We start from the raw sequence: 27,594 nt of genomic DNA, 5'->3' as shown, positions 1-27,594 counted from the left end.
GGGCGCATTCTTGTAATGCAGATTCACGCAGATCTGCACAGATCTGCAGAATTTCACCGATTGTGCGTATATGGACTTGTCAATGCAATTACTATAATTCTAAAACACTTTGATCCAGGTCGTTAAAAACTTAAATGGTAGCCTAATGCCCAATCAAATTAGCAAAATGTTGGATTCCAAAAAAGCTTCCCATCAGGTCATAAAAATATTAAATCTTTTTACAAACCTAAAATAGCCTATAATGATAAAAATAAGATGACCATGATAGGAACAAAACTACCCTGATGGATTGGATTTAGCATCCCTGCTGTAAAGGGGATACTGGCTTTTGAGTTTTTGTGTACATCTGTTTAGATCAAATATCTCTGTTTCTTATTCTCAAAAGCGAAATGTAAATATTTGAGTTACCTTATCTGGTAAAATATTTTAATTGTTTAAACACATGTAGTTGGCTTGTATCGTAATTTAAGACTTCAATCTAATGGATGTACACATTGGATATGTTACTGAGGTGTAATAAAGTAAAAATAATAATTCAAGTATTTATTTTAAGTTGTTGTTGAATAAAACAATATAAAATGAATGAATGCAGATTTTCCGAAGAATTTACAGAAAAAGTTCCGCAGAATTTAGACTAAACTTCCACAGATTCTGCCTGGGCCTGGTCATGAGATCTCGCACAAAGAAAAATGTGTGCAGGGACATGTCTTACTTTCCATATGTTATTAAACTCCCTTTATATTTTTGTTCAGTATAAAATAAACACAACATGTAAGTTGTTGGTCCCATGTGTCATGAGCTGAAATTAAAGAAATTAAATAAATTTTCCATACCGCAAAAAGCTTATTTCTTTCAAATTTTGTGTACAAATTTGGATACATTCCTGTTAGTGAGCATTTCTCCTTTGCCAAGATAATCCATCCACCTGACAGGTGTGGCATATCAAGAAGCTGATTTAAACAGCACGATCATTACACAGGTGCATGCCAATTTGGAGTATTGTAAAACTTCTGAGCAGTAATGCAGTGTACCTGGTCTTGTCTGATCAGAAGCACGAGATGAACAGCAGAAACTGTAAACATTTGTTTATTTGTTTGTTTTAATCATAACCATCTTCCCTGCACTAATTGCCTGCAAGGAAAATAAACATTGTATTAAATAAAGAGCAACATGCAGTGGTGCAGTGCAGCCCTGGAATTGATTTCATAGATGATTGGTGTTACGGTTTACTTGGAATTAATCCTTGATCATAAAAATAAATAAATAAATAAAAGCTCTTTTTAATTATTGCATTTCTGCTCGTTATAGCTGGAATGGATGGAACACCATTAAGTGATTAATTTTACAAAAGATGAAAATTATGCCTAAGCTTGTTTCTTCTTTCTTATTTATAGACTCTTCTTAGTAAAACCCCCACTGTGCGTAACATAACTGCATCTGGCTGATTTCCTCCTGGAACATACTGTGAAGTACAGTATATGATTAATTTTGTGTATTTATGTCCCTTGAAAGATGGCTCTTTAAACGACGCCCTTGCCTCTTGGAATCCAAAGTGTATATTTTAATCAAACCCAACTCTATTACACCAAGTGTTTGGCTTTGTAAGGAGGATATGCTGCTAATTCTAACATACAAACTGTAAGACACTTGTTCGCACCTGCCTCCAGTATACCGCTGACCAAACTTTTAAAGGAAGGCTGTAAGGTTCCTGTGTCACCGTAGGTTTGAGGATTTGTTTTATTAAAATCATAAGGACTGTGTTGCAGATGGCAGGTTGTGTCTGTGTATTGTGCCAGCAATGACGTTTTAATGATCAAAGTAAATTAGATTGGTTCGAGCTGATAACAAGTCATGTAGGGGGTGCATATGTTATAAGCTACAAGCTGTGATATGGATTTATATATACGGTATATAATTTGTACAAGGCTTTGTTGTTCTGATGATAAAAACAATCCAAAAATACATGTCCACACTAATTTTGTAATAGAGAATCTATACTGTACCCAATTTTACCCCCATTGAAAACATGATATCAGTAAATTGACCTACAAGAATTAAACACTATTCTTATATACACACTTCTAACATATTATATATATATATATATGTATGTAACCACAACTTGAATTTCCTTTCTTTATGTAATTTACCTATATATATTTTCTCTACCTTGAAATGATAACATCTTCAAACAATTATTATTATCCGTATATTTAACTACACTCAATTTATGGTGCGTCAACTTAATACTTTCACATTCCAGTTTAATCAAACTCTTAAGGTTAATGAGCTTTACTGTTTCTCTCCATTCAAAGGCCAAATGCAATATTAATTAGACTTTTGCATTAGTGAAAGATAAGTTCAAAATTAATTAAATTGCCCTTAATATATTTCCTATTGTTATTATTTCCACAAAAATTATGCATTCCTATCTGAAGTTAAGCATCAAGGTCTAAGTCTGTGGGAGACTCTCAGGTTAATACACCAACTATCTTCCATGTGTTATGTTGACAGAATGTATTATTGTATTTTGTAACATAAACAATATGGTTAAAAACAATATATAAGGTGGTGATGGCACACAAAGACACTGAGTCAAGACAGGATCAATTCTGAAAGCACTAAGAGTGTCATGAGTATAACGTTGGTATTAATATAGTTTAAGAAACTGATTTCCAAGCCCTAGTAAAGCTGACAGGATTCATTTTAAATACTGGCTTGACTAAGTTAGAAGGGATCGGACAAGAATCAATGAGCTGAAGGGCCTCCTCTTATACACCTGTATTTCATGTATTATTTATCTGTCTTTGTTTGCAAAAATTTTCATTTGAGTAAGAATCTTCCTACCTGATCCTTCCTGGTTTGAATATATTGATGACCACACTCAGGGGACATCAACATGTCAAACTGCTTTATCAATTACATTTTATTTTTCTTTGTTTAGTAACAAACTATGACTGTCCTCTCAGGTAACTACATAGCAGAGCATTTATTTACAAAATAACATCAAGGGAGTGAGTCCATTTTTAGAGCTCAAACTGTTATTGATAAACACGTGGAGTTTCTTTATTTTTCAAGGTAACTGCTGCAGATGCAACTTCTCAGTTGCTAGGGTGCCTTGTCAGCGGTAGCCCAACTTACATTAATCCTTTCAAACAAGATGATTACACACCAACAAATCATTGTGGAGGTCAAGAAAGAACAAGTTCATTCAGGTTAAGGTCGCTTAGCACTCTTTAAAGAATGCAGAGAGGGAATAGGAAAGGGAATTCCAAGATTGTGATGCTGAAAAGGCAACGGACAAGTCATTTTTAATTAGGTCTTAAGCTCGCATGTCCCAGTGAGTAAATGAATTACCACATTCCAATAATAGGTTGGATAAGTAGAGAGATTTTAACCCCAGAAGTATATGAAGTACTATTTTAAACAATTAATTTAATTAAGATAATTGTGGCCTTTTCAGGGTACTTTGCATTGACTGAATATTTGTTTGTTTATTGGGGGGGGTTCTGCGTCTACCAAAAAAGTTCAGTCTGTTCTACTAACCAAGTTAATCTTAAGACTGGATTTCTTCTGCCAGGCATCGTCCGAATTGGTTTTTGGTATGGCTTTATTGTAAACCAGTTTCAACGTTCTGCCACTCAGATGTTTACGATTAATATAATCAGCAAGCCAGGTATATATTTAAATAAGGATCTATTCTTCAGGGTAGAAATTGCTTAGCCTTAAGAACTCATTTCAGATGTACATCTCAATGTTTTAGATGGCTATAATGAATTCAGATAACCATTCAAACGTTTCGCTGTGCATTGCATGGACAATTGACCACCAGATGGTGAATAAGTTTAATTAAGGCTAATTGAAATATACACCAGCCTTTGATTGGTTGATCATAGCCTGTTATTTTAATCACTTGTTTTGCATGGCATTGTTTCTTTTCTAACTGTTACTTACAAATCTGTAGGTTACCAGTTCTCGTGAGTCACACGGTATCAATCCCTGGTTGAGCATTGTTGCTTAGGCTACTTTTTATTTGTTTCATTTCTAAATCAGACATCTGCATACTGGAAAAATCCAGAATATATCATAAGAGAAGTTTAAACAAGAGGGCTCCTCAAATTTGAGCAAATTTTACAAGACAATTTATTAGTTATTGTTAAAAGAAAATAAACAAATAATGGAGATTCATTATTGTTTCACCTCAAATTTATATCCACCCCCCACTCCAACAGAACAACGTTTTTGTTGCTGGGTGCATCAGACATAGAGTTTCAGAAAGACTCTGGTTAGATGTCTTTAATCTCAAGGTAACAGGCTTTCAGGACAATTCATATTCAGGAGTCATAGTTTTGTACACAGTTTAATGTGCCATTTGATGTAGTACATGTCTTTCTGCTGTCGTTACTCACACCAGGAGCACCAAAAATGGGAACATTTCCGGTTTATGTACGCCAATACAAAACTGAATCGAGAACATCCACAATCAGAGAAAATAATTGAAACAAATATATATAGTTTTTATTGTCATTAATTGTCCTTTATGCCTTTTTAGAAATAATGCAGTCATGTTTCTTTATTCTGGTATTTTGCTTGTGTTTACGAAAGAGATGTCAAATTAAGAAAATTAAGAAGAAAACAAAAAAAAAATCCTGTAGATTTGTGTGTTTTCGTGTGTCTAGATGTTCTGCCCAGCATTCTAATATTTTTTTTCTTCACTAAAAAGGACTACCTTTGGTAGTAGTTCTGTAAAAGCCAAATACTGCCTTGGTCTCATATGGCCTACTGCATTCATTGCAGATTTTAAACTTTATTTTTTTACTCTCAAACGTACTTTCTTTTTCTTTTCAACTGCCCCCAGATAGTGTTTACATTTGTTCAGTTACTTCTACTGCACCATGAAAATGGCTTTGAAGGAACAAATTTAAAATTAGTTTAAAATAATTAAATTATTTAAATTAATTTATTAAAAATCACATGGTTTGGCATTACCATGAATTTAAATCAGAAAAGAGTTATCGTTCCCTTTCTGACACTGGATTGAAGTCCCTTTCTCTGCACTCTTCACTGGGGCCTTACCTTTTAAACTTTAAAGTGATTGTGACTTTAAAAATAAAGCAGACATTTTCTTTTGTCTATTGTTATTTATATTAATGCTTTGTCAGGTTATATACACTGATCAGCCATAACATTATGACCACTGACAGGTGAAGAGAATAACACTGATTATCTCGTTATACAAAATCGTTTCTTAGAAATATATACTTTTTAAAATGCCAACTGAAAAAATAAAACGAAATATCGGTGCAAATTATGCACAATGGAGTTTTTCACTGTAAGGTTATTGTTTTGTTGTGTGTCCATGTGTGTCATATACATACACTCACCTAAAGGATTATTAGGAACACCATACTAATACTGTGTTTGACCCCCTTTCGCCTTCAGAACTGCCTTAATTCTATGTGGCATTGATTCAACAAGGTGCTGAAAGCATTCTTTAGAAATGTTGACCCATATTGATAGGATAGCATCTTGCAGTTGATGGAGATTTGTGGGATGCACATCCAGGGCACGAAGCTCCCGTTCCACCACATCCCAAAGATGCTCTATTGGGTTGAGATCTGGTGACTGTGGGGGCCAGTTTAGTACAGTGAACTCATTGTCATGTTCAAGAAACAAATTTGAAATGATTCGACCTTTGAGACATGGTGCATTATCCTGCTGGAAGTAGCCATCAGAGGATGGGTACATGGTGGTCATAAATGGATGGACATGGTCAGAAACAATGCTCAGGTAGGCCGTGGCATTTAAACGATGCCCAATTGGCACTAAGGGGCCTAAAGTGTGCCAAGAAAACATCCCCCACACCATTACACCACCACCACCAGCCTGCACAGTGGTAACAAGGCATGATGGATCCATGTTCTCATTCTGTTTACGCCAAATTCTGACTCTACCATCTGAATGTCTCAACAGAAATCGAGACTCATCAGACCAGGCAACATTTTTCCAGTCTTCAACTGTCCAATAATGGTGAGCTTGTGCAAATTGTAGCCTCTTTTTCCTATTTGTAGTGGAGATGAGTGGTACCCGGTGGGGTCTTCTGCTGTTGTAGCCCATCCGCCTCAAGGTTGTACGTGTTGTGGCTTCACAAATGCTTTGCTGCATACCTCGGTTGTAACGAGTGGTTATTTCAGTCAAAGTTGCTCTTCTATCAGCTTGAATCAGTCGGCCCATTCTCCTCTGACCTCTAGCATCAACAAGGCAATTTCGCCCACAGGACTGCCGCATACTGGATGTTTTTCCCTTTTCACACCATTCTTTGTAAACCCTAGAAATGGTTGTGCGTGAAAATCCCAGTAACTGAGCAGATTGTGAAATACTCAGACCGGCCCGTCTGGCACCAACAACCATGCCACGCTCAAAATTGCTTAAATCACCTTTCTTTCCCATTCAGACATTCAGTTTGGAGTTCAGGAGATTGTCTTGACCAGGACCACACCCCTAAATGCATTGAAGCAACTGCCATGTGATTGGTTGGTTAGATAATTGTATTAATGAGAAATTGAACAGGTGTTCCTAATAATCCTTTAGGTGAGTGTATATATACACCGATCAGCTATAACATTATGACCACTGACAGTTGAAGTGAATAACACTGATAATCTCGTTATCATGGCACCTGTCAGTGGGTGGGATATATTAGGCAGCAAGTGAACATTTTGTCCTCAAAGTTGATGTGTTAGAAGCAGGAAAAATGGGCAGCGTAAGGATCTGAGCGACTTTGACAAGGGCCAAATTGTGATGGCTAGACGACTGGGTCAGAGCATCTCCAAAACTGCAGCTCTTGTGGGGTGTTCCCAGTCTGCAGTGGTCAGTACCTATCAAAAGTGGTCCAAGGAAGGAAAAGCGGTGACCCGGCGACAGGGTCATGGGCGGCCAAGGCTCATTGATGCACGTGGTCCGATCCAACAGACGAGCTACTGCAGCTCAAACTGCTGAAAAAGTTAGGTGGTCATAATGTTATGGCTGATCGGTGTATATATATTGTACTGTGCAAAAGTTTTAGGCAGGTGTGAAGAAATGCTGTAAAGTAAGAATGCTTTCAAAAATAGACATGTTAATAGATTATATTTATCAATTAACTAAATGCAAAGTGAGTGAACAGAAGAAAAATCTACGTCAAATCCATATTTGGTGTGACCCCTCTTTGCCTTCAAAACAGCATCAATTCTTCTAGGTACACTTGCACATAGTTTTTGAAGGAACTCGGCAGGTAGGTTGGCCCAAACATCTTGGAGAACTAACCACAGTTCTTCTGTGGATTTAGGCAGCCTCAGTTGCTTCTCTATCTTCATGTAATCCCAGACAGACTCGATGATGTTGAGATCAGCGCTCTGTGGAGGACATAACATCACTTCCAGGACTCCTTGTTCTTCTTTACACTGAAGATAGTTCTTAATGACTGTTGCTGTATGTTTGGGGTCGTTGTCATGCTGCAGAATAAATTTGGAGCCAATCAGATGCCTCCCTGATGGTATCGCATGATGGATAAGTATCTGCCTGTACTTCTCAGCATGGAGGAGACCATTCATTCTGACCAAATCCCCAACTCCATTTGCTGAAATGCAGCCCCAAACTTGCAAGGAACCTCCACCATGCTTCACTGTTGCCTGCAGACACTCATTCGTGTACCGCTCTCCAGCCCTTCCGCGAACAGACTGCCTTCTGCTACAGCCAGATATTTCACATTTTGACTCATCAGTCCAGAGCACCTGCTGCCATTTTTCTGCACCCAGTTCCTGTATTTTCGTGCATAGTCGAGTTGCTTAGCCTTGTTGCCATGTTGGAGGTATGGCTTTTTGGCCGCAAGTCTTCCATGAAGGCCACTTCTGACCAGACTTCTCTGGACAGTAGATGGGTGTACCAGGGTCCCACTGTTTTCTGCCAATTCTGAGCTGATGGCACTGCATGACATCTTCCGACTGCGAAGGGAAGTAAGCATGATGTGTCTTTCATCTGCTGCAGTAAGTTTCCTTGGCCGACCACTGCGTCTACGGTCCTCAACGTTGCCCGTTTCTTTGTGCTTCTTTAAAAGAGCTTGGACAGCACATCTGGAAACCCCTGTCTGCCTTGAAATGTCTGCCTGGGAGAGACATTGCTGATGCAGTATAACTACCTTGTGTCTTGTTGCTGTGCTCAGTCTTGCCATGGTGTCTGACTTTTGACAGTAAACTGTCTTCAGCAACCTCACCTTGTTAGCTGAGTTTGGCTGTTCCTCACCCAGTTTTATTCCTCCTACACAGCTGTTTCTGTTTCAGTTAATGATTGTGTTTCAACCTTCATATTGAATTGATGATCATTAGCACCTGTTTGGTATAATTGTTTAATCAGACACCTGACTGTATGCCTACAAAATCCCTGACTTTGTGCAAGTGTACCTAGAAGAATTGATGCTGTTTTGAAGGCAAAGGGTGGTCACACCAAATGTGGATTTAATGTAGATTTTTCTTCTGTTCACTCACTTTGCATTTAGTTAATTGATAAAGCATTCTTACTTTACTGCATTTTTTAAACACCTGCCTAAAACTTTTGCACAGTACTGTATATGTATATGGGCTGGATCTAACTCTTAGATGAATCACATAGACTGTTTGGTACTTCAGTGTCGACCGAGATCCTTCCCAATTATCACATCTCACCATAAATTTACTTAAACATTATGTTCTTGTGCCGCTCAGTTTAAACTCAACATGAAAATGTAAAGAGGAGTTGCTCTCAATTTGGAACACTCTTTAATGAACTGCTCAGGAGATGAATTATATATTTGAGGTTATTCACATTTGGGAATTATTGTCAGCGATACTACCCATCAGTAATAGCTTGAAAGTAATTGCCAGAAAATGGTCTAATCTACACATGTCAATTAAAGTCGTTTTGCAGATTTTGCCTTCAATGAATAGCTTTTTCTACACTATTACAGCAGTATTTCAAGCGATCTTCTCTCATAATGTTATACTTAATAATTTCCCTATAAGCAAAATAATTGCTAGAAAATGCCCATCCTCAATTTTATCCTATCTGGACTAAAGCTCTGCCTTGCCATTGGACGATCCAAGGCCCATTCTTACTTTTGTCCTACGAAGCTTGCTTACTATTTGTAGTCATATTAAGGGAGTTAAATAAATTTAAAAAGTCTTCACACCAGAAGTATTAAAAATAAATATACTGCATTCTTGTACCTTTTACTTATTATGTTATGTTGTTGAGTTATAGACTTTACTAGAATACCTGTCAACTAAGCAGAAATCTGCTAAGCAGATTTTTTTTAATTCACATTTTGTATGTTTCCTCCTGACAATGGAAACGATGCTTGTATATTGTAGGTTTTCTGCCAAACTTAAAGTACCCTAATTGTATGTGACTTGACAGAGGTAACATTTTATATTCATAAATGCACAAGCACACTTAGTACTTTTTCCCCTAGTATGTGGACTGAAAATGATCAAATAAAAAAGACAGATAACAACAAAGAGTCTCTCTCAAAGTTGCAGATATCAAATCAATTTCTGGCAAAGTGTCACAAGGTTTGGCTGACAAAGTAGGCCACCTTCACTTTTGTTAAGTGTTGGCATTCTTTTTAAGTGTATCTTCAGTCGTGCAATGTAAAGAAAGTAAACATACGAGAGTCACACGAGACTATTGTGATTTCAACAGTGCTACAGCTGGGCCTTGATTGTCATTCCTCTGCGTTCCCCTGTTTATGTCTGCTGTAAAGAGCGTTAAGATGATGTGGGTGAAGTCCAGATCCTGGAAGGAAGAAATAAAATCAAATAAAAATAAAAATGGAGGCATCTGTTCATCTCCTTCAGCCAATATACCCCAGGGGGAGACCGTCTGGAAGCTGAAAATGTCAAACAGCTTTGTCGCCTTGAATTTTAGTTGGAAAGACTGGACTAAGGACGCAGGGAAGGTGGGGGAGGAGCTGTGATCAGCTATTGCCAGAACCGCAGCCACATCAAGTAGCTTTTCTGGTTTTCTGGTTTTCTGTTTACTGCTTTGGAGCAACAAATTCAGTGCACAGTAGACAGTGAGAGGGTAGACTGTCTCGCCAGCCAGGGTTAGCGCCGGAAGCAGCAGCAAGAATAGGGTGTCTGCTCACCCCTCTGTCTCTGCTGCACTCGTTATTTATACCTGGACTGATTTGCTTTGTTAACTAGATAACACAGAGTTTGGACCCATGAATCCTGTCTTTTTCTAAGTGTCTTGGTGCTGAGATTTATTTGGTATTATGTGATTTAACTTGTTACATGTATGATATGTAGGGCCATGCTTTTTATGGAACCAATTTTCGGAGGCTGCAATTCATTCTTCCCTGCGCAAGGTGGCCATGTAGGCTGCTTAATTAAACCAGGTATTGATTACCAGTTGAAGACATATTAGTAATAGAGGGATGTATGACTAAATGTCCATTTGTTTGTTCCAATACCGTTTGTCAATGTGCGTTAATTGATTATTAATGAGAAGATAAAAGGAATCGGGAGATTATTCATCAGTTAGTGGTTTCATTCAGCAGACTATTTGATCACCTTGCACTGGGAGGAAGGAAATGCAGCCAATAAAAGGTTGCACAGAACTTAGGGCACTAATTATATGCTAAGGGACACTGAAGAGGGTTGTATCACATTTCAGTTGGTATGACTCAAATCCTCAGTGTGTGCTTTTATTGTGCATCGTTGCATCACTCTTGATCTTTTGCTTTATTTTATTAGTGTTTCACTCAACACAACACAACATAACATAACACAACATAAAGTGTCTCAGTAAGGTGTTAGGCCACCACAATCTGCCAGAACAGCTTCAATGCACCTTGGCACAGATTCTGTGAGTCTCTGGACTCTACTGGAGGGATGAACACCATTTTTCCAAAAGACATTCCCTCATTTGGTGTTTTGATGGTGGTGGAGAGCGCTGTCTAACACGTTGGTCCAAAATCTCCCATACAGTAGGTGTTCAATTTGGTTGAGATCTGGTGACTGCGAAGGCCATAGCATATGATTCACATCATTTACATACTCATCAAACCATTCAGTGAGCCCTCGTGCCCTGTGGATGGGGGCATTGTCATCCTGGAAGAGACCACTCCCATCAGGATAGAAATGTTTCACCATAGGATGAATGTGATCACTCAGAATAACATTTTAATGATTTGCAGTGACCCTTCCCTCTAAGGGGACAAGTGAACCCAAACCATGCCAGGAAAATTCCCCCCACAGCATAACAGAGCCTCCGGACCCCCTCACTGTAGGGGTCAAGCAGTCAGGCACTGAAGGCAAAACACCCCAACAACAAGCAGGAAGTAAAGACAGCTGCAATGCAGGCCTGACAGAGCATCACCAAGGAAGAAACCCAGCATCTGCTGATGTCTATGGGTTCCAGACTTCAGGCAGTCATTGACTGCAAAGGATTTGCAACCAAGTATTGAAACTCACAATTTAATTCATGATTATGTTAGTTTGTCCAAATACTTTTGAGCCCCTAAAATTGGGCGAACCACATATAAAAATGGGTGTAATTCCTACATCGTTTATTATAAAACACTGAAACTCAAAATCAATTTTGTTTTGATGTTGGGAAATGTTTGTAAGAAAAATTTAAAACTGAAATATGTTTGCTTTCATAAGTATTCAACCCCTGTGGAGCACCCAGTTTACTGTTTAAATTGCCCTAAAGAGGACACCGTCCCCTTACCATTGGCCTCTACCTGTAAACAATTAAAGTTCCTGTCACATTTTCTGAATAAAACCCCCACTATTGAAGGATCATTGGTCAGGCTGTAAATCTGAAGGAACAATAAGATTAAAGAGCATTCTACAGAAGTTAAAGATAAAGTAATACAAATACATAGATCAGGAAAAGGGTACAAAATTATATTGATGTGTTGGGTATCCCAGTGAGCTCAGTTGGATCAATAATCAGGAAGTGGCAGCTGCATCACACCACCCAGGCCCTGCAGAGAAAAGGCCGTCCCTCAAAACTCAGCACTCAAACAAGATGGAGACTTGAGAGGGAAGCCAAAGAGAGGCCAACAATCACTTTGAAGGAGCTACAGAATTCAGTGTCTGGGAGTGGAGTAATGATGCACCAGTCAACCATAGCAAGAGCTCTGTCCTCTATGGGAGGGTGGCAAGAAATAAGTAATTATTCAAAAAGTACCAAAAAGCTTTTGTGGTCAGATGAGCTTTTTGGCCAAAACTCAAAGCGGTATGTGTGGCGCAAACTAACACTGCCCACGCCTCAAGACACACCATCCCTACAGTGAAGTATGGTGGTGCAGCATCATGCTGTGGGGATGCTTCTCATCAGCAAGGACTGGGCATCTTGTTGAAATTGAATGAATAATGGATGGAGCAGAATACAGGGAAATACTGTAGCTAAATTATAGAACCTGCTTCAGTCCGCTAAAAACTGTCCTATAGTGAGCCGGTCGAAGTCCCGCTCTCAATCCCATAGAGACTCTGGCACGATTTGAAAATTGCACAAGCATCGTCCAACCAACCTGAACAACCTGGAGCAAGAAGAATGGCCCAAAATCACTTTGACACTGTGTGCAAAGCTGGTACATACCTACCCCAAAATAATTAAAACTGTAATTGCAGCAAAAGGTGGCTCTACCAAATATGAATGTGTGGGGGTTGAATACTTAGGCAAGCAACATATTTCAGTTTTGTTTTTGTTTTTTTATATTTCCCAACATAAAACCAGTGCCACCTTACAATAATTGATTTTGAGTTTCAGTATTCAAAAATAAAATACCAAACAGAATGAAATTTCAATGTACCATTTGTAATTCAGTAATTTGAGAGAATTGTTCAGAGGTCTGAATACTTTTGCAAGGCACTTTGTGTGTATATAATATATATGTAATATATTTATCTGAGTTCTGCAAAAAAACCATAATGCAACAATGAAAAATGTAACTGCTGGGGTTAGATGTATCACAGCAATTAAAAAAACAAACAAAAAAAAAAACCTCAATTTAATTCTGTTAATGTACAACAAGTACGTTTCTTTAAAGAGAAATTACAATATAATATGTTTTTATATTAGTGTTAGGTTTGCAAATCTGTGTTGAAAGACATTTTGTAGGAATATAATTACTGTATTGAAATTGCAAAAAATGTGTTTACTAAAGAGTGAATTGGAAAAAATGGAGAAATTAAATCTAAGTCTCAATCTTGTTTGTTATATGCCAATGAAACAAGCTAATCTTTCACAATGATATTAATGCTACTGATTATGCTTGAATGTATAATTTAATCCAATCCTCACTAACTTGGGAGGGTGTTGCTATTAGGGGAGAGGGGCTGTGGGGCAATTTTTTAACATACAGTATTAGCACAGTTTCTGTTGCAAAGTAGAGATAGAAACGTATAGTCCTACAATTGTGACTACCCTAAGCATTTTTAACAGTCCTCACTTCTTCCAGAAAATGTCATTTTGGAGGCCCCCTGGTGAGTTTGCCCCTCTCCAAGTGGCATCCCTATCGGCTCCAAACTAATATGGAAATTACTGTAATTATTTGACATCACAGCTTGTGAGAGAATATCATTTATAAGTATTTAGTATAAGAAACTTTGCTTTTACTCTTAAGTAATGTTTAAATTAAAGGTGTTAAAATACAATCGAAGTAGACAAATGTTTATATTTTTCAATGATCCGTTTGTTATTGTTGTATGAATAAAAAAAAATTCTGCCTTACTTTTTCTGTTTATTAAAAGCTATCAAACTTCTGCTTTTACATGCAAAGCAGCACTTGAAAATCTTCTGCCAGCCTAGCCCTCTCACCCAGGGGAGGACTTCAGTCATGATTGTGTGCCTGGAGCAGATCCACTGACTGAATCCTGCAGGCCATTAGTCCAGCCACAGTTTGTTGTTCCTTTTGCCAGTGAGCAAATTTGAAATGAGGAAAAAACATGGAAAATGACCTTTTCCTTTTGAAAATTCTAGCCAAGGGAAACTATTTTTTTCCTCTGTTTGTTTTTATAGTGTATCATGCAGGGAAATTGAAAGTTTCAAATTATGTGAAACCAAGACTGAAAATGTTTGTGTTAGTTTTCGTCAATATATTTGCAATTTATTCAGAATGCTTTTTATCACCTGTATATTGCTGGACAATGTAACAAAAGGCTTATAGACCTTTTCATTTAAAAAATATAATATCAAATTTAAACATCTTCAGGGCTTATAATAAACATGTAGTAAAATATCTCATAATAATAAGAAATATGGTAATTTCAGAGGAAGGATGAATAGATAATTTTTGAGGAAATTGAAATGGCATGTTTGGCATGTGTCTTGTAATATTTCCTTTGTCTTTATTTTTGTTTTTGATCATTCCATCCATTCTATCAGGGGAATCCAGCATCAAGTGAGTCCAATGTTCTCATAAATATCTTGATCATTTTAATTTATGAGCACTTGTATATCTTTGAGAGTTAGAGCCTTAGGGCTTTTTCAGATTGTACAACATGCTTTTTAATCGAATGGTGAATGTGAGTATTTTAACGTCACTATGCACTGAAAAAATGTCTGTTCAGTTTGAAGATCTAGGATGGGAATGCATTTTCATGATTTGCACTGTGCTCAATTTGTACCACTATGCACAAAATAAGAAGCAGGAAATCTAAAAAAGTTGATCTTGACTTGGAATTTATAATTCAAATTCAATAGTAGACCACTCTGATTCAGCTCTCTCGCGTCCGCCCCAATAAAATATAAATACCCCGTCCTTAACACCCCCCCCCAACATTCGTCGTTTCACACCCCCCACCTCCCCTGTCACCGCCCCTGCAGCAGCTCCTTGGCTCATTCCCCGTACAAAAGGGGGTGTTCACAGTCTGAACGCGGTGCCAGACCGTCATTCCCTCAGCCGAGGGAAGCCAAATCTCTTTACATTTAAACCACTGAATCACAATCATTGTTGTAAAATTACTGAATTGAGATTGATCTCAATAATTAATTGAGTTTCAACTCTCACCTCCCCGCAACCTTTGGAAATATATTTTCACTGCCCATGCTTTTCTTACTAATGGCTCCCTGATTGTGTCTCTCTGTCTCAGCCATGTTTCGCATCCCGTTCCTATTAAGTATTGCAACAGTTCCGAAGTAACATAACATGCAACTCTTTTTTTCTAAGTTTGTGTGTAATTGAGTAAATGCATGAGTGGATCCTCACCATCTTAAGGTTTTCAGGGTTTTTGGGATTTGCTTGGCCTGCTTCTAAGATCATTTAAACACCTTTTTTTAAATATTCCAGGATCCAATGAATGGTGAATATGAATATCCCTGCGGTGGCAGTGGGGTTTGATGAGTGGATTGTAGAAAAAGAGCTGAAACCGTCCTGGACAATTTCCAGTATAATTATGACTTATTCGTCCAAAGCACAAGTTAATCAGCTACACAGGGGACTGCTCCTCAGCATAACAATCCTGGAAGGTCATAGAAACAGTTATAATTTGCTGTGTGCTGTAGTGCCATGTTTCACAGCATACGAATTAGAACATACTATTTACTCAATAATAATAATTATATTTTTAATATCCTAGATTGTGCTTTTGTTTCTAGATTCAGTTCAGCTGCTGTCATTAGCAAGTGTGGTAGAGAGAGAGAAAAATATATTAATCCACAATTGTGAAGGTTAGTGTCAATCAAACCTGTCCCTCATTAAGCTGTAGATATTATCATTTTACATTCCCTGGGTGGGTAAACAAGCTTTTTAAAGCCACCAAAGGTCACTGTTGCATAATTTCTCCTGGCACATTTTCTGCGAGCGACACAAGTTCACACTTGAGCTTCCTGTTGAGATTTATCTCAGCGTCCTCGATATTTTTCCAAACAGATGGTTTTAAATGCATTTGCATAATTTCCACGTACGTGGCAGCAGGCCCGTTTACCTCAGAAGGTTTTGGAGCTCTCCAGCACCACATGTGGATATCCCTCCCTCCGGCTCGATACAATCCTTCCTTCTGCTGCAAAGAGTTTCCCGTGCTGGAGGGATCTTCCATACCGCTCTGTGATACTCTTAAGCTCTCAGATGCTTTCAGTGGACTGATGATCATTTGATTTCAGCAGGGAAGGGACTGGTTTTCTTTCAAGATTTCTTTACCCCTCAACTGATTTGTCTTTACAGTTTGCCCATATTGTTTATATTAAACAGCCTTGCCTTTCCAGTGATCTACAGACGAGGACGATGTCAGCTACATCTTAAAGACTGTCCATCATAATTTCCAGATGCCGAGTAGGCATATTGATATATAAATTTTATTATTATTATTTGTATACCATATGTATTATCTACATTGGCTCCTACCGCTGACTTTTCCAATATTATCTGACAAGACTCCCCGATTGCTTTATGTTGCCTACAGTACAGCACCTGGGGGTCTTGGGCTATTGCTGTTAACAAGGAGTGCCATTACCCTGGGTCTCTTCGTGTTTGTAGGCCCCCGAGCGACGTTGCATACCTTGCACGGTACACTGCTCTGATGGGCCCTGTTCCATACTAATCAAAACCTCCTGGATTGTCTGTTTTCACAAGACAGGGCAAGGAACTGTAACCAGAGCACCCTGGCATGTCCATTAGAAAAAGAGATGCTTTGAAAATGACTTAATGTTTTCTGCTTCTGCAGATATATTTAGGAAGTTTTAAATGTTCCATTTGAAACATCTGATCAAGTGATTTACTAACATATATGATTGAATGGATATAGATTGGTCTTCCCAGTGATGAAGGAAATCAATATAATGTATTATTACTTTTGTATGTGAATGGAAGGCTTTAATAATCAGCTGGTTTACTGTAATAAAAATAAATAGTTTATAGTTTTGAATGCTAACCTGAATCAGCAGTTCCTTGTTGAATGTGAATAATAATAATAATAACAATAACAATAACAATAACAGAATATATGGAAACTAACCCACTGGGCTATTTTGCTTTGTGACAGTACTCACTCTCATATTGTGGAAAAGGGATGAAAAATCGCAGCATATCCCTACCAGAAATCCTTTCAGGGATGTTAATATGTCATTTTTAAAGGAACAAACACTAGATACTTCAACTAAAATCTCTCCTCAAAACACAACATGGCTTTTCTGTTATATGATTTATATTTCCATTGTAAAATTGTCTTTTTAGCTTAATCTATGTAAAATGTATGTATTATTTGTATGTATGTATGGGAAATGGCATTGTGGCTGTTCATTATGGCTAGGGAAATATGGAGGTATAAAAGGATATTGGACAAGAGATTAGGATTTGCTGCATTTTGTCATCACAATTAATGTGTTTGGATTTGTCAAATTCAGCATTGTTCCCCACTCTTTAATATGTCAGTGCCAGACAGATGTTTGAGCATCTGCTGCCAAGCTCTATTAACCATGCTTTACCTGCTGATGCAGTCAAATAAGATTGTGTATTATATTTGGATTTGTTTTTTCAAGGTTTGCCTTTTTCTGGTTGTAATGGTTTTGTCTTGTGCTATTGTCATGCTATTACATGATCTGACGGCATTGTGGATTCTGCAATGACACACTTTCAAATGTGTTTTTTTGTGGGAATGTTTTCTTGAGCATGATTTGTTGTTAAAAGCTTACATGGTACATTATAGAAATTGGTTTCAATTTTGTTAATGACTGGACCAAAGTCTGGTACTATTAGAACAAATCTAAGTATAATTCCGTACATCTAGGCTTTTTATTTATTTTTTGATTTTAAATCAGAATGGTCCTTAATTTATAAACTGTAATATAAGCCAGTGTACAAATATCAGAGATTTTTCATTTAGAATATCTTACATCTTTAGTCAATGAAAATACTTATATTGAAAGCTGTAGGTTAGAAATTGTCATGAATGTAATTAAATAACTTGGTGCTCTTGAATAATGATAGTCAGGGTTACCTCATTATCAGATGATGGTATTTTGGTTTTGCATTAGATTGTCGACATTGTCAAGCAATGAAACTTCATTAAAATCATCACTTTTCAAATGGTTTTCAGTCACAGGGATTGTTAAATAAAGAAGGGTCCATTGTCCACCGTGCTATTTGTAATTGTCTTCATGTCACAGCAAGTGTCAGATTCAGATATTTTGCTCTAAATATGTATCTTCAAAATGAAGACAAAACTCAATAAAAGAGCTGTCAGATTCCATCACAGCTTGGGCTTCGGTTTGCTTTTGTGTTATTGAGTTTTGCACAAGAGCAAAACTGATTAAATCATTTCATTTTTTTTTAAGGTATAGTTTAAATTGAAGTCTGCGGAATTTCAATTAAGACCAACTTGAAATCCAAATTAATCTAGCTTTCAAACTGTGTACTTAGTGCCTGTGTATTAACCTTTAATTCAACTCTGAAATATTTCCAATATCTCATTAAATGTAATATCTTTTAACGAGACTAAATCAATGTATTAGACTTTTATTTTCATCTGCCATGATACAGTAAGAGATTCAATTAGGTGCTTGTCCAAAGCAGGAAAGTAAATTTAAAGTGAAGGATCTATTTGGACCCAGAAGACTTACTCATAATATATGCCATCAGAATTTTCGAAATTTAAATATTAAGGTAATAAATAGAATAATACTGCTGCTAAATCAGTGTATATAGCCCTTGAATTGCTGTGTTGTTGTATATGTAGTTGATAGGACATAGCATAGTCTCCTAGGGTGGGTTTTAAATGGGTTAGATGGTGCTTTATTCATCAAGAAGCAAGCCATACGATATTATAACAGGCGGTCAAGCCCCTTCAACTCATGGTATGATTAATTGGTACCATTATGAATATTAAAAAAGTAGGCTTATATACAACATTTTACTTCAAAACATGAGTAATGGATGACAGTGCTATGAAAGAAGTTTCACAAATGACAAAGACAAGGAAGCAAAACATGACAAAAAGAGCAACAATAATGTTCCTGTCATTCTCTTTCTGGGATGTTGCTCAGCTTTGTCTCTCTCTTTAACATGGCAATCATGTCTAACCTGATCGGTATTATTTTGGTTTATTGGTTACATTGTATTTTATCCCATTTTTTTCTTTTTTTTTTTTTTACTGTAAAATACCTACACTTTTCAAGCCAGTCAGCAAACACCCAAGAGCAGAGTATGTGTGAGATTCAGTGAAATCCTCGAACCATCCGTCTCCAGCTCGGCAGTAATGGCATCTTCAGGGACTGGAAAATCACTTTTCCCTGTCGCCCTGTGTGGGTACCCATGTGCTCACCCATCAAAGTGCAGTCAAGACCACTATGATGTTCTTCCTTCTAGGAGAGAACACCTGTGAAAGAATTACTGTATTTTCAGTTTCTAATTGTTTGAGTGATAAGCAATGGAAAGACCCCCCCATCACTATTAAAATACATCGGTCCTACTTTTTCAGCAGCATGATTAAGAATTCTATGCAGCCCTAATGAAAGTTATCTTTATTTTTGGTTTTATTATGTCTTCAAACCCCAGCGCGAAATTGTGATATGAAAGCAAAGGTCACGCAGGAGAAAATATCAAAAATCCCATTAATAAAAGATACAGTAATACATATTCAGAGGTTGCTTTTTTTTCTCCACATTTTCTGGATCAAAAAAACTTTTCTGCTCAAAATGAACTCTCTTGTTCTGTAGTTATTGCATTGCGATCCTATTTTTTGTACCGAAATGAATATTCAAATTTTAAAACTATTGTTGAATATCTTGACCCTGCTCAATGTACAGTTATAAAAAGAATGCAGTCCCGACAGTTCAGGTGATTGTGAAGGGTCAATCCTCCAGTTTTTCCCCTTCAGGCAGTTGGATGTCACTGACCCCAGCTTACTGAAGGCTGCTATTTCTGCCACAGGAATGGGGCTGCTATAGGAAAAGGGTGCTGTCCTGTTTTATGTGGAGGTTTTCACTTCACAGAGCAGTAGTTTAGCCCTAAGGCTGTAAGAAGACTCCCTGGCATGTTTTTGTACGGGATATTAAGTTGAGAGTGGCTCTTGGGGAGTGTAAAATGATCTACAAAAAGCCCGGGTCTGGAGTCGCACTGTTTTGCTTTGCTTTCTGTCACGCTGTTTCCTGAAGTGTGTTTGGTGTCTGCTGAATGGCTCAGAGTTGTCTGCGTTTTGTGTCTCCACAGCAAATGATGCGCTCCTCTGTGTTTCACATGTTCATCCTGAGCATGGTGGCGGTGGATGTGATTGTTGCCGCAAGCAACTACTACAAAGGGGAGACTCACCGGCAGCAATACGATGAGTTCTATCTCGCTGAGGTAAGAGTGAGGCCTGCTGGGTATTTCTCACCGAAAGAAAACAACAGGGCTTGTGTTTCTTCCCTTAGAGGGTCCAACCCTCTATGAAGCCTGCTGCAGTATTATACCATAGTAAAACGGCAAGTGTGGTAAAGCAAACTGGAATTATGGTGAAGAATGCACAGGTATAGTAAACCATGATGCACAGTGCAGAAGACCATGGAAAAGTAAGGGACATGTATGGAAAAAAGAGTGCAGACACTGCAGATTTACTACTAGGTTAGTCCACATTTAATTAAAAACAAACCAACCAGTCCAATTCAGATGATTACAGCTATATTATACCGATCTGGAGAAAATAAACAATACAATAATTCCTGACGTTTTTATCAAGAATCCGAGCCATGAACAGAAAATGAACAAGCACAATAAGAGTTTGAAAGCCTGCTGTACAACAAACAAACAGAAAAGAAAAGACATTTAAACTTACACGACTCTGATATAGATTACTTATTGCTGTCGACAATATAGATATACTTGACACTTATTGGTCTCATAGCTGTGTAATATTATTTAGAGCTCTGAACACAAACCTATATATTTTTCATTTTGGGGATCCTATTAAAAACAAATGATTTCATTGCCTTAGCTATTGCTTTTACAAATCATAAAGCAAACCCGCAAAGTCCTGTTTGACAACACCGATTGTGTCTATATTCGGAAACAGGCGCACAGGGGAGAATTGGAAGGTCAGCATTGCCTTTTTCAATTGTTAAATATACCTCTTCAGAGAGATTTCACAATTCGTTTTGATATAAAGCCTTACAGCTGTCATTCAAACAGTGTTGACTATAGTTGATATCAGCTGACAAATAATAATTGGCTAATACTATTAAGAAGAAGAATAAACTTTATACTTCCATTCGGTATGTAGCATTTGAGGATGATCAGACCTGATCATATATAGCTTAGGGGTTGTTACTATGTATGACTATTTATTAAAATGTCAATGTGCAGAGCCTTTACACATCTAAGTGTACAGAAGTGGAATTCTGGTACATTTTCAGTATCATTTTCAGTTTCAGAATCTGAATCATACATCAAAGCTACATGAATGATAGCACTTAACAAATATAATACATTTTGTTGCTTGTATTCTAGTACCTATGGTATTTAAATCTTCATTCACACTGTACTTCTAATGTGTCACCCTTGGTTTCTGTATTAAAATAATTTATTTCAGGTTGTACAGTTTATTGGGTCATATTTGTCAGTTTGTGTTTTATTCAACTTTCTGTGTACTCAACACAGAGTCTGGTTGCCACGGATACCTATCATTGCTCCTGCTCTGACGCTGAAAATTGAAATATTTTTGATAACCATTGAACATTAACAACACATATCCCCATACACACATGATGTACAATCAAATATACCTACAGAGAACATTATGTACAAACGCTATTACATACATAGATACTGTAGATGTTTTCAATCGTCTCATAGTTTTCAATGGCCAGAGTCAGTGGACAAATATCCATGTTCACTCTGTTCAAGGTGATCGCTAGCTTACAAATTAATAAGTATGGTTTTATCTGAAAACTTGCAACTCTCACTCAACAGAATAGATTTGAAACACATATTCTGTATCTAATTGAATTCAGAAACAGTTCACTCCGTCATTCGTTTTTTTTTGTTTTTTTCTTTTTCTTTTTCTAGACCTGACAGTACTGACAGACCATTTCGGCCTTGACTATAATGTCAACAATCATTTGTTTCTGTAGGGACATCGTAGCTTGAGGAGATCAGAGTTTTGAATTTTGCTTTCACCAAGACATCTGACTTTAGGTAGTCCAAAGTACTTAATGTATATTGATATTACCGTGTTGGAGAGGCTTTGGCTTAAACAAAATGCCTGATTTGGAGTCCATTTAAAGAACATGGTAATGTAAAGTGTATTTATATTGACATTTTGAGGGTGCATTCTGAAGAGAAGCTTTTCATGTGAATACACCTAAAAGTTAAATAAGAAATGTAACACAAAACACCAATTTAGCTTAATTTTAGCATGTACAGAATCCTGCTACATTAAAACCCTGTACATTTGTCCTGCACAAGTACAGCTTTATTGGATGTAATTTTAGAAATGAAAGAAAGATTGTTTATCCCAGATTAATTTCCCAACTCTTGATTTTAAATAATTTGTTAAAGACCCTCCTTCCTCTCCATTCATTCTGTATTCTGACATGGTTTTGTCAATTAAAGCATAGTACTTTTTCGATGATTAGAAATCTACAATATCTGCAAGCAGAGAACAGGCCATAATCTCTACAACAAGTTAAAGGAGTAGTTCCACTTACCTCCTAATGAAGGACTCCCTTCATCCAAGTGGGGGATTTGGTCATAATGTATTACATCTGCCAACCTGGATTCAGAAGCAATGAAAATAAAAAATGATGGGCTGTGAACTGCAGAGTGTAATGTCTAAAAAGAAAAAAATGAAAAAGCAAAGTTATTCACAGCTCGATTTGTTTATTTCTGGTTATTAGTGTGGCTGTTCTTTGTTTTAATTGTTTTATTATGCCAATAAATTCACCAGCCCAGTATTTCATGATTAATATAATTAAACTGTATGTGATTTTATAGTGGTGGGTTCACCATCCGTCACATTTAACCACTAAATATCAATTGGATTCAGTTCAGGTGATTGTAAAGGGCCAATCCGCCACTTTTTCCCCTTCAGGCACTGGAATGCCACCGAAGGCTGCTATTTCTGCCACAGGAATGGGGCTGTTATAGGAAAAGAGTGCTGTCCTGTTTTATGTGGTGGTTTTCAATTCACAGATTGTGCAGTGGTTTAGCCATAAGACTGTAAGAAGACTCCCTGGCATGTCTTTTTGGAGGCTAGTTGAGAGAGAGGATCTTGGGAAGTGTAAAATGAACTACAGAAAGCCTGAGCTTGGAGTCACAGTTTTGCTTTGCTTTCTATCACGCTGTTTCCAGATCCCCCCCACCCACCTTCATTACGCCAATTTACTAGTTCTCAAATTAAAGGGAAAATAAATATTCCTTAGGTCCATTGAGAGATTAAATGGCTGCTCTGTTACCTGCCAAGATAATTCATCTTCTCCTTCTTTAGGACATGGGTATTGCTTTCTAATGCTCAATTCTATGCAGGTTATTTTATTATTCATCCCCCCTCTATTGTTTCATTCCTCTATTTTGTGGACCACAGCATTTATTCAAAAAGCAGCCATGTATCAGACAATCCCTTGTACTGCATGTAGGGCAGGCATAATGAATCCAGTATATATATTGTTGGGGGAAAAGGCACAGGAGATGGTGTAAGACTTTGCAATGGAGTTCTTTAAATGTAAATGTTATGGTATTTTTTTTTAAACTTTCATTCATACCTCCCCTCCACACACTATTTAGACTGTGTAAATCTGAAGTTAAGCAGCAGGGATTCATTTTGATTAGTGACAATGAAGAAAGCGATAACCTGTGCACCTTCCCTATATTTATAATCTTTCAAGGCAGAGCATTTTTGCTATTTCCCTGTCCATAATGCATTGCTGGTGAAATCAGTATTCAGCCGGCGCACGGCGCACAAAGACAGATAGAAGTCTGGAGACCACCCGCCCCCTCACAGCTGAATAAAGGAGATAAGCTGTGTAAGCGATGGAGAATTATGTGCAAAGTGTTGAGAGTCCATATCATAATTTATTTATTTATAATGTATTTATTTTTTTGTATGCACAAGAGAAGTGCAGGGAGTCATAGACGTATATATTTTTGTCTCTTTTTGCAGATCTTACCCTGCATATAACTTGAATTATGTTTGATGGTTTGATTTTGATTTTATTTTTTGTTCTATGGTCTGTCTTTTATTTCATATATCTAGGTATATCTTCACTACATGCATGTGAAAAAAAAAGAAAGTAATCACACATTTCAGTAGCATTCTATGAGTAGTTTATTCAATTTGGTGTTCATTGCTGCAGATTTTATTGATGTTAAAATAATGTCACGCATCATCACATCTGTGTTCCACTCCGAATAAGTTTACTGTTACTGTAGGGCTCTGTGTGGTATAATAACCTACTTAGACATGTTGACTACATTCCAGGGGCTGTAGTGAAATCAAAGTAGTTTCATCTTGTATGCAAAAGAAACCTTGTAATAATGCATTGACCTCATTGATGTCCAAAGTGTCTGACCCTTCACCGCCTGTCTCCTGCAGGTGGCCTTCACGGTTTTGTTTGACTTGGAGGCTCTTCTGAAGATCTGGTGCTTGGGCTTCACTGGATACATCAGCTCCTCTCTGCACAAATTTGAGTCACTGCTAGTAGTCGGCACAACCCTGCATATCTACCCAGTTCTGTATCACTCCCAGTTCACCTACTTCCAGGTAATTTGTCCCCATTACCTCATGCTATCTGTGCAGTCTGACATCAACAATCAACAGTCTTAGTGAAACAATTCTTCTCAATTAAAAGTGAATAAGTGAATTCTGTTTTTTTCTGTAGACTATAAAATTAAAACTCTATTTTTGGATGTTGTTTTTATCATTATGGTTTTTTTTTTTATTCTGAATCTGTGCAGGAACTGTGGTTAATTTTCCATACTTCCAACAGGCTGTATTAGTCACAGACAGGCACAATTTAATAATATTAATAATTGTAAAAGACTTGAACGCTAGTGATCAAAGGAGCAAGTCTCATTTGTACGTGACAGCAGCAAAACTCGTATGTCACAGTACATCAGCACCACAGTGCAATAGGTGACCTGCACTATAATTTCAATTAAAATCCTATTTATAGCTCTCTCTTTTTCCATTTGATCTTATATTGTTTTAAAATTGTAAAGTGTTCTTAATTCAAGTTTGGAATCAGAAGACAAGCTTTACTTCCTTGTGAACCAAAAAAAAGTTTGAGGCCGTTTGAAGAAGATCTGCCATTACAGATCCTGTTCAAATCACACAGAAATTAAGGATGGGTTAAAGGCCTGTGTATTAATAAATAACTAATGTTTGTTCATTGCCAGTGGTATATTGGAGAAGAGAGTGCCTTTATAAGTCCGTGGTTTGCCTTGAGGCCAGAACAGCAGAGCTGGGAGATTAAGTCCCCTGTCTCCTGCAGCTTTGGGTGCCAGATACAGTATCTGGCTGGCACAAAACAGTGTTTCTTGGATAGGAGGATATGTCTATGATGCGCAAGTTTTATTGTTTATTGTATTTAAGAAAACATAACTAAAACACTGTATAAGCAAACAGCTGTTTCAGGTCAGGTTCCTGAAATATCTAGTGAAATCTATAATGAAAAGTATAAAGTACTGTGTCTCTGATGCTGCATGGATTCTAACAGCAAAGGATTAGTTCGTTTAATGTCAAGAGACTTGACATTTTTTACTTTGATTTGTAATGATTAAAACATGTAAATGACATATTGAAACAGAAAATGGAAAGTTATTCTGGAAAGTTAAAGAAAGTAATCGACAATGACAAAAAAATATAGATCTTTACTTTTCTCTATTTTTTTTACAAAAGTAAGAAGGAAATATGTATTCCATGACAGTGCATCTATTAACATCAATGAAGGGGTGAAGTTGCATTATTCAATTAAATCAGTGGAATTGGGGACAATTATGGTGCCCTTTGCTCCTCTAACCTTTCTATCAAATAGGCTGTGAATCTCAGTAATTTGTCTGTAAATGTCGGTAATATAACTGCTAACCCACCAAGCTGGTACATCACACTATTAGTGTTTCTGTTAGGGAGCAATACATCTTTGCTTTATTTCCTGTCGTATTCCAACTGACCAGTAGATTCGGTGTTATTGTGTGTGGGGAAAAAATATTATTCCCATCCACTTTTTGCTATGTTATTATAAAAACTATAATATCTGATTTGTAAAGATTTTCTCTCTCTCTATCCTGAATCAGTGTTCTCTGAAAAGGTGATAAATAAATACAGCTAAATTAACAACTGCATAGCATTGTTTCAAATGAAGGAAAGATATGTGTGATAAAATGTGGGGCTTTAGATTACAGAAGCAGTTTGTTAAGGGCCAAAGTATTTCTACCCCCTTTTATGCTGATATAATTAACTTGGTAATAACTAAGTAGTGTTAGGGGCTGTTACACGCCACACATCCCAGAAGGCAGTTTTTAACCTTATGTGGAATAGTTTTTGAGTTACTTTTAGTTTTTTGCTGAGTTTTGTTTGAGGTACATAACTGTACTATTGTCCCAAACGTACAGTGTCGTTAATACTGCTAAGAGGGAGTTATGGATTTGTTTATTTCTTGTATGGGGTTTAAAATGTACTGTGGACCAGATAAATATGAATTGTTGATGTTTTATTATGTACATATTCTTAGACATTTTAGTTTCAAAACTTCCATAGTTTTGTATTACTAATTCCTCACTCAGTGAACCACATAAAATATTTAATTTGATAGCATGAAAACATAATTGGTATGTAATACATCCCTGATCATGTGAAAAATGTTGGCTTTTTACTGGTTGTCATTTTACCGGCTGTCACCAAAGTGAGTCAAATCTTGACAGCTGTAGCTAACAGGAGGCAAAGCTAATAGCTCGTAATGGCTGAGGAATTTCATTAAAAACAAAGCACACACCTTTTTTCCTGGATCTCGGGAATCTGGGTGGATTAGAATAACATTATGCTACCAATATCAGTTTGCTTCCTCTTGGATTCCCTTAGTCTTACTGAGCTATATTTTAACCCAGTGCTAACACATGGCAAACATATTCTAGTTTGGTCTGCAAAATTCCACTTTCAACAAGAAAGATTGAGTTTCTGAGCTGACTTTTGTTGATATCATATGACACATTGAAGCGGTCATGATATTGTGGTAATACTAAGATAGATATAGATCTAATCTGGTGTAGCTTAGTTTTATTCAGCCCAGCATTATTTTCAAACATCTGCCGGTAATTCTTCTTTTTCTGCCCATGTTGCTTGACCTCATTCAGGTTTAATCTAAAATGTAACATCAACAAAGCGATATATTAGTTGGGATCAAGTGAAGAAGGAATGAATCACAACATGTTGTTTAAAATCTCAAAAGGAGGGCTATGACATTATACATGCACTGCATTGAAATATGTCCATGTTCTTTAAATAAACCCCACCTTCCTTCAGTTAAACAAACCAGGTTATGTCTCGGTGTGGTTTCTAATCAAAATCTTTTCCCAGCTTGGCAGTTTACATTACCTTCTGATGCTCCCTTTTCCAGTTTTGACATAAACTAATCAGAAAATTACGAATACCATCCATAAGAAGATTC

At 37.2% G+C, this 27,594-nt stretch overlaps 1 protein-coding gene across 2 annotated transcripts in view; it reads left to right on the top strand.

The window, feature by feature from the left end:
- Positions 1 to 27,594, top strand: part of nalcn (sodium leak channel, non-selective) — a 147,443-nt gene that overhangs the window by 51,150 nt on the left and 68,699 nt on the right. For both annotated transcript variants that reach the window (XM_066706776.1, XM_066706775.1), the window contains 2 exons: positions 20,171 to 20,302; positions 24,525 to 24,692. In XM_066706776.1, coding sequence (XP_066562873.1) covers positions 20,171 to 20,302; positions 24,525 to 24,692 — 300 coding nt within the window. The remainder of the gene's footprint in view (positions 1 to 20,170; positions 20,303 to 24,524; positions 24,693 to 27,594) is intronic.

The sequence above is a fragment of the Amia ocellicauda genome, chromosome 6, assembly GCF_036373705.1.
Source record: "Amia ocellicauda isolate fAmiCal2 chromosome 6, fAmiCal2.hap1, whole genome shotgun sequence".
Classification (NCBI taxonomy): Eukaryota; Metazoa; Chordata; class Actinopteri; order Amiiformes; family Amiidae; genus Amia; species Amia ocellicauda.
The sequence above is the reverse complement of the archived record's forward strand: the minus strand, read 5'-3'. Positions and strand labels throughout refer to the sequence as shown.